Source organism: Molossus molossus, unplaced genomic scaffold (assembly GCF_014108415.1).
Source record: "Molossus molossus isolate mMolMol1 unplaced genomic scaffold, mMolMol1.p scaffold_m16_p_1, whole genome shotgun sequence".
Classification (NCBI taxonomy): domain Eukaryota; kingdom Metazoa; phylum Chordata; class Mammalia; order Chiroptera; family Molossidae; genus Molossus; species Molossus molossus.
This window is the reverse complement of record NW_023425344.1, coordinates 108,415,797-108,428,755: the sequence shown is the minus strand read 5'-3', so window position 1 is coordinate 108,428,755 and position 12,959 is coordinate 108,415,797. Positions and strand designations below refer to the sequence as shown.

Here is a 12,959-nt window from a genome sequence, read left to right as displayed (position 1 = left end):
GCAATATTGTAGTCGAGTCACTCACAGTATATATATATATATATATTATTTTAATTTATTTTTATTGTTGAATGTATTACAGGAACCCCCTCTTTTACCCCCATTGACCCCCTCCTTCCCAATCCTGCCCCCCTCCTGCCTTCCCTATCCTGTTGTCAGTGTCCATTGGTTATGCATATACGCATAGAAGTTCTTCGGTTTATCTCATTCTGTTCTCCCTCCCCACTTCCCTTTGAGGTTCATCAGTCTAACAACCAATTTGTACTTCTTTAATTTCTTCACCTTTTTCATCCATCCCCACCTATCTAGCAAGCAACAAAAAGTTCTCTGTATCAATGAGTCTGTTTCTGTTCTGCTTGCTCATTTTGTTTGCAGATCCAAGCATTGATAGATATGTATTAATTGCCATTTTATTGTTCATATTTTTGTTCTTCTTCTCCTTCAAGAAGACCCTTCAACATTTCATATAATACTGGTTTGGTGGTGATGAATTCCTTTACCTTTTTCTTGTCTGGGAAACTTGATATGTCCATCAATTCTAAATGATAGCTTTGAGGGATAGAGTAATCTTGGTTGTAGGTCATTGCTTTTTATCACCTTGAATATCTCTTGGCCTGCGAATTTCATTGAGAAATCAGCTGACAGTCTTATAGGAGCTCCTTTGTAGGTAACAAACTGCTTTTCTCTTGTTGCTTCTACGATTCTCTCTTTGTCTTTAACCTTTGGAATTTAATGATGATATGTCTTGGTGTAGACCTCTGTGTATTCATCTTGCTTAGAACTCTCTGTGCTTCCTGGACTTATATGTCTGTTTCCTTTACCAAGTTAGGAAAGTTTTCTGTCATTATTTTTTCAAATAGGTTTTCAATTTCTTGTTCTCTCTCTTCTCATTTCTTACACCCCTATGATGCAAGTGTTGGCACACTTGAAGTGGTCCCAGAGGCTCCCTACACTATCCTCATTTTTTTTATTCTTTTTTCTTTTTGCTGTTCTGATTGGATGTTTCTTGCTTCCTTATATTCCAAATCGATGGTTTGCTTCTTGGCTTTACCTACTCTACTATTGATTCCCTGTAAATTATTATTTATTTCAGTTAGTGCATCCTTCATTTCTGACTGGTTCTTTTTTATGTTGTTGATATTCTCACTAAGTTCCTTGGAGGTCTCATTAAGTTCCTTGAAGGTTTCACTACGTTCCTTGAAGTTCTCACTAAGTTGAACATCCTTATAATCAGTGTTTTGAACTTTGCATCTGATTGATTGCTTATCTCCATTTTGTTTAGTTCTTTTCCTGGAGTTTTGTTCTTTTCTTTCATTTGGAGTATATTTCTTTGTCTCCTCATTTTGGCTGCTTCTCTGTGATTGTTTCTATGTATTAGGTAGAGTAACTATTAGTATATTTTTAAATGCATAAACTTAATGTCATCGATTAAAGATTGCCTTTTTAAAATGTTTGCATAGTCTGGCTCAGTAGTTGAGCCTTGACCCATGCACCAAGAGGTTGAGTTCGATTCGTGGTCAGGGCACATGCCAAGGTTGTGGGCCAAATCCCCAGTGGGGGGCGTGCAGGAGGCAGCCAATTGATGTTCTCTCTCATAGATGTTTCTATTTTCCTCTCCCTTCCTCTCTCTCTAAAATCAATAAAGGAAAAAAAATTAAAATAAATGAATAAAGTTTAGGAAAATAAATATATAAAAATATTAGTCTATATTTATCAGTTATTAAGGCTGCCTGGAGGTTGTGGGCTCATGCTAAGTAGAGAACCAGTGTTTGTCCACTCTCTCATTTTATGCATGAGAACATGATTGACAAGAGATGAAAAGTGATTTGCTTTATGCCTGATGTTAGACAGTAACTGAACCAGGAACCAATAAAATACAGTAGAAAGAGTGTAGTGCCGAGAAGACAGACCTTATGTAAATTCTAGCTTAACTCACTAACTCTGTGACTTGTGATCAGTTCTGTGTAACCCAACAAAGAACTGAAACCAGATTTGCTGACTCCCAAGCAGTCTTTATTTGCACAAAGATAAAAGCAATGTTTTTAAAAATAGTCATTAGTTTCAGCCAAAAAAAAATGAATACCAAGATTTATTGGAGTTACTTGTTTATTTCCCATCACTATACTTTTTTCCTAAGCAAATGTTTGTGAGTTATCCAGATGCTAAGAGGAAGAGAAAAAGAACAAGTAATCTAAATAATTCACAAACCATGTTATCAACCCCTGGATATAAAACCACCAACTGTGCAATAAAACTGTCATTTTTATAGCTTCTAATTGGCGTATCTCGGACATGTTGCTTTTTATTTCTTTATTTCATTTTCAGAATGTTGTGAACATTGGAGTTCTTTCCAGGACTATAACCTGGCTCACATAGTAGCATTAGAATGGCTATCAGTACTTCTTTATCATAGAATGAATGCTTACACTGTTATCTAAGCTTTTGTGGTAATTATGTGAATCTTTGTAAAAGGCAGTAATGAACTTCACTGGAGGCCCTAAGGAATGATTGAATGCTGCTACTTGTCAGTTATAACACTGGATGAAAACATAACTATCAATGCATCTGCAATGCCTTTACAATTGATCTTCTAGGGCACATACCCCTTGACTTTTATTTTCCTGCCATACTAATGCCACATAGTTCCCCTTCTCAGGATCATAATGTTTTCTTTTAATATTCAAATTTATGTGACAAGAGATAGCATGTATCCAAAATTCCAAAATAAACAGATCAAGATTCTCAAGTTTAAAAAAAAAAAAAAAGATGCATTATATGAATATCCATTATTTAATGGAGTACCTTAAATAGTTAATAGGTTTGCTCTCTGCCTTTTAAATTTTTCTAACACTTGTTATTTCACTTAAACGTAGACAAATTAAACATGTCATGAAATACCAGTCTAATGTGATAGGTCTGCCTTTGCCTTGATGTGACTGATAAACATTACTCTAGCCCTGGCCGGTTTGCTAAATGGTTAGAGCGTCAGCTTGCAGAACAATGAGTTGGGGCTTTGCTTCCAGCCAAGGGCATGTATCTGGGTTGCAGTTTGTCCCCAGCCCTGGACAGGTAGTGCTGGAGGCAACTGGTCGATGTGTCTCTCTTATATCGATGTTTCCTTCTTTCCCTCTCCCACTTTTTCCCCTCTCTCTCTCCCTCCCTCTATCTGATGACAAATAAAAAAATATCCTCAGATGAGGATTAAAAAAACAAAACAACAACAACAAAAAAACATTACTCTAAATCTTCAAATGAATAGTCTCCACTCCTCAGTTTGATGGCATAAATCATTTTATTGGGTGTGTCTTAATCTTGTGATTAAATGTGGGTTAAAGCACACAACCTTTAAGGCAAAACAAAAAATAGCTGATTACCATTATTAAGTCATGGCTCAATAGAGCGTAATTTGCCCCCTTTTGTTTGACCTCACCAAGAAACACTGATGCTCAGATACAAGTGACTTTATGAGAACAACCTCTTGAGGAACACAGCCAACCTTATTGTGGTACCAAGTAGCACTAACTCACATTAGACTTTTATTAGAACATTTATGGCCAGAGCAGCATTATCTTGTCTTTTAACCAAGCCTCTGTGCAACAGGGAACTGGCTTGTATTCACATGCACTGCAAATTACTTTCCCTTGGATTAAATTGCCTATCTAATAGCAAATTATTATTCCATTTTAGTGGAAAACAACCACTTGTGGCAATGTGGTTAAAGAAATCGAGAGCTACTGCCAAATGCAGTATCAACATGACATTATGAACGAAGGCCAATGCTAAAGCAGCCTGGGATTTCTCAGCGTGTACCACCGGGAATCAGTCACAACTAAGGCTCCCATTTGTGTAGTGCAATTTGGTAGATGTGTTTAATATCACAGAGGGGTATAACAAGAGTAAATATAACCCCCGTTTGCCCAGACTGTTTCAGTTTCTATCTGTTGTCTGATACAATTGTTAATAGTTCTCCCATTTGCTCTAAAAAAAAAAAAAAAACGTCATATGGTCACCCTATGTGTAATCATATTCCCCAGTTCATTGTATATGTGGACATATGGAACGTAAAATCTTTAAAAGCCAAAAGCCACATATGAATTCAATAATAATAAAACTAACATCAAAGGTATAATCAATGCTGAATAAAAAGGGCAGTTGATACTAAAAATTTCTTAGGAAAGACAGAGAGATTAATCAGGGGGGATTTCATTTAAGAGGTATTATTTGAGCAGAGTCTTGAAAGAGGGCTATGCTGTGCCTGAGCAATGAGGAAGAGGAGATGACATTTCCCATGGGAGAGAGGTATATAATTTTACAAAAGCATCAAGTCAAGAAAGGGCAAGATGAATCGACTTGTTAATAGATATATGAATATCTCTGGACAAGTCCTGGGAATGGCTTTACCATCGATAGCAGTTAGATGACACAGGCTTTGAAGAAGTAACCACAAAACCTGGGCTATATTCTATGGACAGGGAGAATCAATGATGTAATGAAGAAACAGAATTTGAGACTGGAGAGGGGCTGGGAAAGGCGGGAAGAGTGGAAGAGCACTTGAGCAGGGTTAGAAGGCTGTATCGGTAATTCATGTACGAGGTGTAGCTGAGAGCTGAATGAGAGTAACCTGAATGTGTGGCTTTTTCCTGCAGTAGTTGCGATTCCTTACAATCTGGAAGAGAAAAATATAGAAAATGCAGATTTATAATGAGGATGGTAGAACTTACCCAGGACGGACTGTCAGATGCATGAGGGAACAGAGGCTAAACTGATTGGACTGGCCCACCGTGGCAGTCAGCCTGGTAGGAAGACGAGTGAAGCCTGGGTGAACTGTAGGAGTAGTGAGAGGTGATGCTTCACAACCTAAAGGACTGAGAGGCAGTACAGTGGCAGGAGGTGACTGTGCCTGAGAGGTGCCTGCTTTGAGATGAGAAAGAAAGAGCAACACGGAAGAGATGGATGTGGATAAACAAAGCACACAAAAGCAGTGGCTGAAGTTTTCTAAGGACCTGGAATGAGTCCGGCCCAGGAAATGATCTCTGATGACTCAAATCCAAATGAAGATCCCTTTCTTCGAAACTCATAGCCTTTATTGGCAAATGCTTTCAGCAGGTACTTGATATGATATTGAGCAATCAAATTTTTTATCTCTGTGTTTTTAGCTTGTACTGTTGGTTTGCTCCTATTCAAGCATTTATATGCAAATATCTTTTTTCCCCTAAACGTATTATAAATGCCTTAAGTTCAGTACTGTGTTTTGTATATAGGTATGTAAATAGAAATTGTATCAGCTAATCTAGTGCAGTTATTCACATATGAATGCAGTAATAGTCACTATCACCAGCCATTCTCATTTTGGGCTACTAGTGGCCAATAATGAACTGAAGTCGAAAGAGGAAAGTAGAAAGTGTAGAAGATAACTGGGCACTCAGGAATCTGGATGCCATGCCCATCATGAGGATAAACAGTGGAATAAGATCTATGTAATTCAACACGGACACTTACTGTGTTCTAGAATAAAAGCAGCATACCAATGGCAAGTAGTAACTGCAGGCTGAAGAAGACAATGAGACACATTCCACAAGAAGAAGAGCAACCAAAATATATAGAGTACTCATACAACTCAACAAAAGGAAGTCAAAGAACCTAATTTAAAAATGGGCAGAGGACCTAAATAGATACCTCTTCAAACAGGATATACAAATGGCCAGGAGACATATAAAAAATGCTCAACATCACTAACAATCAGAGAGATGCAAATTAAAACAACAATGAGGTATCACCTCACACCTGCCAGAATGGCCGCCATCAACAAATCATCAAACAACAAGTGTTGGCGAGGGTGTGGAGAAAAGGGGACTCTAGTACACTGCTGGTGGGAATGAAGACTGGTGCAGCCACTATGGAAAACACTATGGTGTTACCTCAAAAAGTTAAAAATTGAACTGCCATTTGACCCAGTGTTCCCACTTCTAGGAATATACACTAAGAAGCCTGAAACACCAATCAGAAAGAATATATGTACCCCCATGTTTATAACAGCACTATTTACAAAAGCTAAGATCTGGAAAGAGCCCAAATGTCCATCAGTAGATGAATGGATAAGAAAGCAGTGGTACATGTACACAATGGAGTACTATGCAGCTGTGAGAAAGAAAGATCTCTTATCCTTTGAGATGACATGGAGGGACCTGGAGAGTATTATGCTAAACGAAACAAGCCAAGCAGAGAAGACAAATATCACATGATCTCACTTATTTGTGGAATATAATGAACTAAACAAACTGAGGAACAAAATTGACCCAGAGACACAGAGATGGGGTACAGACTGACAAACCCCAGAAGAGAGGGTGTGCGGGGGGGGGGAGATAATAAACCACAGAACTTATGTGTGCATAACCAATGGACATAGACAAGAAAGCTGGGGATGGAGTGGGGGTGGCGATGGAGTGGGGTGGCGGCGGTGGGGAAGAGGGTGTCTATGGAGGAAAAAGGAGAAACATCTGTAACAAAAACAAATTAATAAAAATAATTTTTTGAAAAAAAGAAGAGCAACCAATTTCAGATGAGCAGAAAATGTGTGGAAGAACCCCCAGGCTTTCTTCACACACGAATCATTGCTTGGAATTCTTGGCCACACCAGAAGACAGACAAGTCTGCTTGAGTTCTTTTTAAGGAAAAAATGACCTACAGCTCATGAAGCAAAGAGGCGCAACCACAAACAGGAATAGTTTGTTTTCATTAGATTTGCAAATTTGCCTGGCCAGGGCCCCCAAACATTGTGTTTTTCTATTGCTAGGGTTGTCAAATAAAATACAGGACACCAGATAAATTTGAATTTCAGATTAAAAAATGAGTAATTTTTTTTAGTTTAAGTGTGTCCTGTGAAGAATAGTTTTTTTTAATTATTGTTTACCTGAAATTCAAATTGAACTGGTGTTCTGTATATTGCTTGGTCTGGCAACAGAGACAGATAACTAGTTAAGATTGAAATAATAGTCAACAGAAAATAAGGAGAATAGAGAATAGTTAGTAGTTAGAGGTATTTTTTTTAAAATCCCTTTTTATGAGCAAACTGTATCAAAGCTAAACACGGACAGGTCAAACCAGTGATACAACATGCGTTTAGTTCCCATGAAGGTCCATGGGAGACACAAGGAGAGTCAGAGTTCAATCCTATTTCTTCCACTTGCTTTTCAAGGCCATTCCTCTTTGAAGTGACCTTATATTGTCATCACCTTTGCTATTCGGAGTGTGGACCAGCTGCATCATCATCTCCAGGGCCTTGTTTGAAATGCAGAGCCCTAACCTCCCCCCAGACCTAGTGAATCAGCAGGTGCGTTTGAACAAGATCCCTTGTGATCTGTGTGCACAGTCAAGCTTGAGAAACACAGATCTAGTTCTATAGTTTCCAAAAACATGCTCTAAGGAGGTATAGGATCTGCAGGCCCCCTCACAGCTCAGGGAGAGCGTGTAAGCAGGGTCCCTCCCTCACAGTGACGGGAGACCTACTCTGCACAATCCTGTTTAGATTTCAAGGTAAGATTTTATTGAAACCAAGGGTCTGTGACAAACATTGTTTTCAATCAAAAAAGAAAAGAAATTGGAAAAACAATCTGATTTATTTTATTTTCCAAATGGAGAAACTGAGCAACAAAGAAAACACGTGACTTTGCCTAAGTTCTACGCTGAGAATTGATGGGTGCTAGTTAAGCCTTCTGATCCCAGCTTCTTTCTGCTACCCCGCTGTTCATCGAAGAGAGCAGCACAAAACACCAGAAATGTCCAGCCAACTGCTTGTCAAGTGCCATCCTGCACCACAGGTGTCTTCCAATTGGGCCCTTTTTCCTTTACACTTATGCCTAGTAACTTCCTTTCAAAGCTCATCTAACCCAACCAGAAGGACACTTTGCTTTGCTCTCTGAGCTTGAAGGGAAGTCTCCAGCTGCAGTTGTGTGTACACTGCTAACTGAGGGTACCCCGCAGGTTTATTTATGGATATTTCTGCTAATTATCTTGCCACAGACCATTGAGACAGAGCTGGATGACTGTTCAATTAATAGTACTGAAGGAGTAATTAGGGAAAATTCCTGATTGCACAGCCCACCCCAGCCGACATGTCAATGTGAACACTGACTTCTGAATGTGACTAATCACATACATAATTCTCCAACATAAAATTAGAGCTCACCCACGCATTACACCTACTAATGTTTTAAGGCATTACTTCCTGAATTTCTGTAATGAATTACACTACATTCTGGTTTGAATTTTTCAATTTCCGCATACTCCCAGCTCTGTTAGCAAGTGATCCTGTTTCCCCTCTCAGTTTCTGCAGTAATGTGAATTAGCTGTTGTAAAAAGAAGACAGATTTGGGCATGTCTAAGCCTTGAGAAAGACATATGAATGCCGGGTTGTGACCATGTTTTGTGGCAGAGTCAGGCACCAGATTTCTAGACCCCTTTGTCCTCTGGATAGACGTCTCATATTATAGCACCAACATTAAAGATTTTTCCATGAGAACCAACTATCTAGTCATTCCCTCACCATCAGAGAACTGTTCCCATCATTTTCATTTATAAGGAAACCTTTGAACAATGGAAGATTTATATAGAAAAGCAATGTCAGTTAGGACTAATCTCCCTTAAATTTAGAAATCCTAGAAGTTTATGGAGAGAAGCAGAAGGGACAGTGATCAGAAGAGCCACCATACAGAGGAATTTTTAAACCACTGTTGTTTTTTATTCCCTCATGACGTTAAAGTCAATTATCTCAGGCAAGCAGGGATAAGGATCCCATGAGTTGAGAGGACAAACCCCTAGGTGATATTTATAAGGGAGAAAACAAAGACTTAGAGAAATCAGATAATTTAAGGTCATATAATTGATTTGTGTGATATGTGAAAGTATTCTAGAAAGAAAGTAGAATTTTGTTGAAGTTATTACTCTTTGGTGTCTTTAGGGTAAAGGTGGAGATATCAAGGAAATGTAAAAGAATGTAAAATCAGATCAAATGTTTAAAACCCCAGTTGGATGATATTTGTTATATAGTTCATTATGAATTTTAATATATTATTGTCAAAAAAGGTCTTTTTTTTTTTTAATCAAGGCAAAAACAGTAGGAGTAAGTATACATTTTTTAGTGTTGCACAAATAAACGAGTAACCTTGAACACCTGTGTAGCTGGATTATATTTGTTCTGTTTTGTTCAACTACAGATTGTTTATTTGAAAACTATAGCAAGTCTTACCTTTTCATACTTCCCTCACCTTTCCAATCCACACTGGAAATCTCTTTCCCCCGAAGTGGTTTTTATCCCCCGTGGGAACCAGCAGCGGTGTACCGTGCCTTTCTGTGGTCATGTGTCCTTCAGCACAGCATCCAGCACCACACTAGACATTGCAGGTGTCTTGGAAATAATGTGCACGTTCTCTTTGCCCCAATACTTCCGCTTCCGGGAGTTTATAAAAGGAACTAGTGAGAGATATACTCATCAGGTGAGCAGCAAAGATATTCATTGTAACGTTACATATATTGTCAAAAAAAATCTGGAAAACCACCTCAAATGTCAAGTTGAATATATAAATCATGATTTAGTTATACATGATATACTCTACAGGCATTTAAAATAATTTTGTAGAAGGACGTTTATGGATTATTTTTTCAGTGTGTACTTAAGTGGGGAAAAGGAGCTCTTAACACAGTATGTGCAATGGTTTAACGTTCCTAGAAAGTTATATTCGTGGTGCGCACTGATAGATGAAGCAAATTATGCATGAGTGGTGGCATCTCTAGTGATGTCACATGTGGTGAGGGTACTTCTAGGCTTTCTCTATAACGACTTGTTCAAAAACTCAAGAGAACCGTTTTTGAGGCTGTGTCATTCAGAAAGTAAGTTAGTGTTATGTTAACAGAGGAAGCTTCACTGTCCACAATTTTTGTTCTTTGAGAACCTTGTGATGAGCTCGCAAAGAACATAATAAACATTAGCACTAATCCTGCAATCTTTTAGCCCAAGACAGAGAATTATTAATTTAGTATTTCTGGTTTACTAACAGAATACGGAAGTTGTTCATAATGGTATATTTTTAAGACTGAAATAAAAATAGAACCATGTTCACAAATTTCGGATGAACTGTATAGAAACCACTAAATTTTAAGGACTGAGTTCTTTAGTGGGGAGAATTAACTTTGGAAGTAGATGGATCTCATTTTAAATCTTGGCTCTGCCATTTGCTAGTTTTACAGGTTTGAGCAAAATATAAATGGTTGAGTTGTGTGTATCAAATGAGATCAGGTATGAAAGTCACCTAGCACAAAGCTTGAACTGCTGTTTGGAGCTTAATAAAATATCACTTTCAAAAGCATCATCATCAATGTCCTCGTCATCTGGGCTAGTTCACAGGGCTATACTTGCCAGCTGGACCCATAGGCCAGGTGGGCCTTGGAAAGGTGGAGATTTAGAACAAAGACTCAGTTGTGCTTTTTGACTCAAAGAAGAACTAGGGCAGTTGTGGCTTCAGAAGCCCATTTGTGAAGTTACGGAAACCAGAGTGGGGGTTCTAAATACTGAGTGCTGTGACATATTGGCATTTTCCAACAAACAGGTGTGACCATGAGTTACAGGTCCATTTGCCTAGAGATGCTTTGTATATTTCTACTGGTGATTTTTAGTTCCAAAAAAGACACACTACCTTGCTACCTAGCTCTCTCTTAGTTTTAACTTCTTCTTTTGGAAAATATGGATAATTCAGTTCCACTTACCCCATGGGACTTAATCAGCTAACACATATAAAGCATTCTGACCACATAATGTTACAGAAACAGCACATAATATTATTAGAAGGCACAATGTAATTACCTTGATTGGTATTTTTCCAGAAAGCAGAGCTAATACTCATTCCTACCTAATGTGAAAATTCTTCTGCAGCCATTAATCATTGGCATTGGAATGTAATTGGCAAATCTAGAGAGCTGCCAAATGCCAGGATGTCTACACTGATATTTAACAGTTTTCGTATTAAATGTCTTTAGATAGAATTAAAGTTCCTTCGATATTTATTATCTTATTTGCTCTCAAGTTGCAGGCACTCTAATAAATCGAGTAATAGTTTAGTATACGTGTGATGAAATGCATTTTAGTGTTTCTGGTGCTATAACTTAATGATTCATTTCTGTTTATAAATCACTAGAGGTTGTTTTTTTGTTTTGTTTTTTTTTATCCTCACCCGAGGACATTTTCCCATTTTTTTGTACAGACAGAGTGGGAGGGAGAGAGAGGAACAGAGAGAGAGAGAGAAACATCGATGTGAAAGGAACACATCGAGTGGCTGCCACCCGCACGACCGACCAGGACCGGGGACAAACTGCAACCGAGGTACATGCCCTTAGCGGGAACCGAATCTGGGTCTCTCCGGACCGCAGGCCGACGCTATAAATCACTAGAGGTTTTTTGATGAACAGAGTGCTGGGGAGACAGGCACTCCTTTGTCAATACAAACAACCTGTATTTTAGGACTAGTGTCTACATGGGCAATTGTTTAGTTCATAGGCTCAGGATGGTCCATGCCCTCTGATGCTGGATTCTGTTTACAGGGCATGACATCTGTTCATTTTCAAGCACAAAAGTCATATGTGTGAAGTCTCAGCTTAATAATTAATTTTTTCAGATATAAATGTATTCCTTTTAGTTTGTTTGCTAGAAATCTGGCACCTAATTCGAAGCACATTTCGACGTACTCTGCAAAATTTTATGGCCTGATGTTTTGAGTGAATTAAGAAATAAAATGAAGTGATGTCATTACTGACTTCCAGAGAAGAGAAAGTGTCAGCAGCTACATATTAAGAAGATTGTTTTATTACAGTTTATTTTTACCTAGTTATATATGGGCATTTATAGAATCTTTTAGACATAAATATGCATAAGGCATGAAGCTTGCCTCTGAGAAGCTCTCAATCCTGTGGGGTGGGGATGGCAAATGACTGTCACCTAAGAGATGCTGATTGAGCATAACGGAAATTCAGGCATGGAGCCTTGTGGGTATATAATTCCAGCTGTGGTGGTATTAAGAGATCACTTCGCTTACTAAATTTAATTCAGAAAGTAATCTCCACTATTTGGCAAATATATTCTTTTCTTCTGATGCAGTCATCACCCTGGTGTTCATTATTTTTTCATTTTCTCTTTTAGAGACGCCCAAGCAGATGGCCAGCGATGAAGTTTCGGAGAGGTTCTGGCCACCCTGCCTATGCTGAAGTTGAACCAGTAGGGGAGAAGGAAGGCTTCATTGTGTCAGAGCAGTGCTGAGGTTTCTGCACAGAAGGGCACCAGTGCTGGTTTACAGGTGTTAGGACTAAAATTTTGCCTATACCGTTAAGACGAACACACACACACACACACACACACACACACACACACACACACACAGCCCTAAGCTGCTGTAGCCTGAAGGAAACAAGATTTTTGGACAAGCCCAGCCCAGGAAGGGTAAAACAAAAAACAAACAATAAACAAAAAAACTAAAGCTGTACAAATTATCATTCACCACTGAACACAGAATTCCCTAGTGGGATGGCATCTGTAGTTCACCCAGAACATCTCCTGTGGACTTCCAGAATCATGGCGAGATTACAGTGCCATTGGCTTAGGTGCAGGGCTGCAAAAGGGATGGAGAACAAAAATACTAATAATAAAGCTTTAGTTCACAAGGGATCTACACCTTTGGTTCAGATCTTCTCTGGTGTCTCAAAGAGACTGTGTTCCAAAGCCCGAACCCGTCCCTGAAAAGAGCAATGACGAATGTCAAGATTGCTGAGAAAAATAGCTCACGCAGGAACAAAAGCAAACACAAAATGAGAGATTTTCTCTCTTTTCATCAGATGCCTGGCCAAAGGATTGTATTTTCCTGGTCTAGATCCACCTGTTCCAACAAGCTCATTACTTTGTAGGATGAACCTTTATCTTC

General features: G+C 38.7%; 1 protein-coding gene across 2 annotated transcripts in view; it reads left to right on the top strand.

The window, feature by feature from the left end:
* Positions 1-12,332, top strand: part of PLXDC2 (plexin domain containing 2) — a 418,222-nt gene extending 405,890 nt beyond the window's left edge. For both annotated transcript variants that reach the window (XM_036242142.1, XM_036242135.1), the window contains exon 14: positions 12,185-12,332. In XM_036242142.1, the coding sequence (XP_036098035.1) occupies positions 12,185-12,301 (117 nt within the window). In that variant the 3' untranslated portion in view covers positions 12,302-12,332. The remainder of the gene's footprint in view (positions 1-12,184) is intronic.
* The last annotated feature ends 627 nt before the right edge of the window (positions 12,333-12,959 follow it).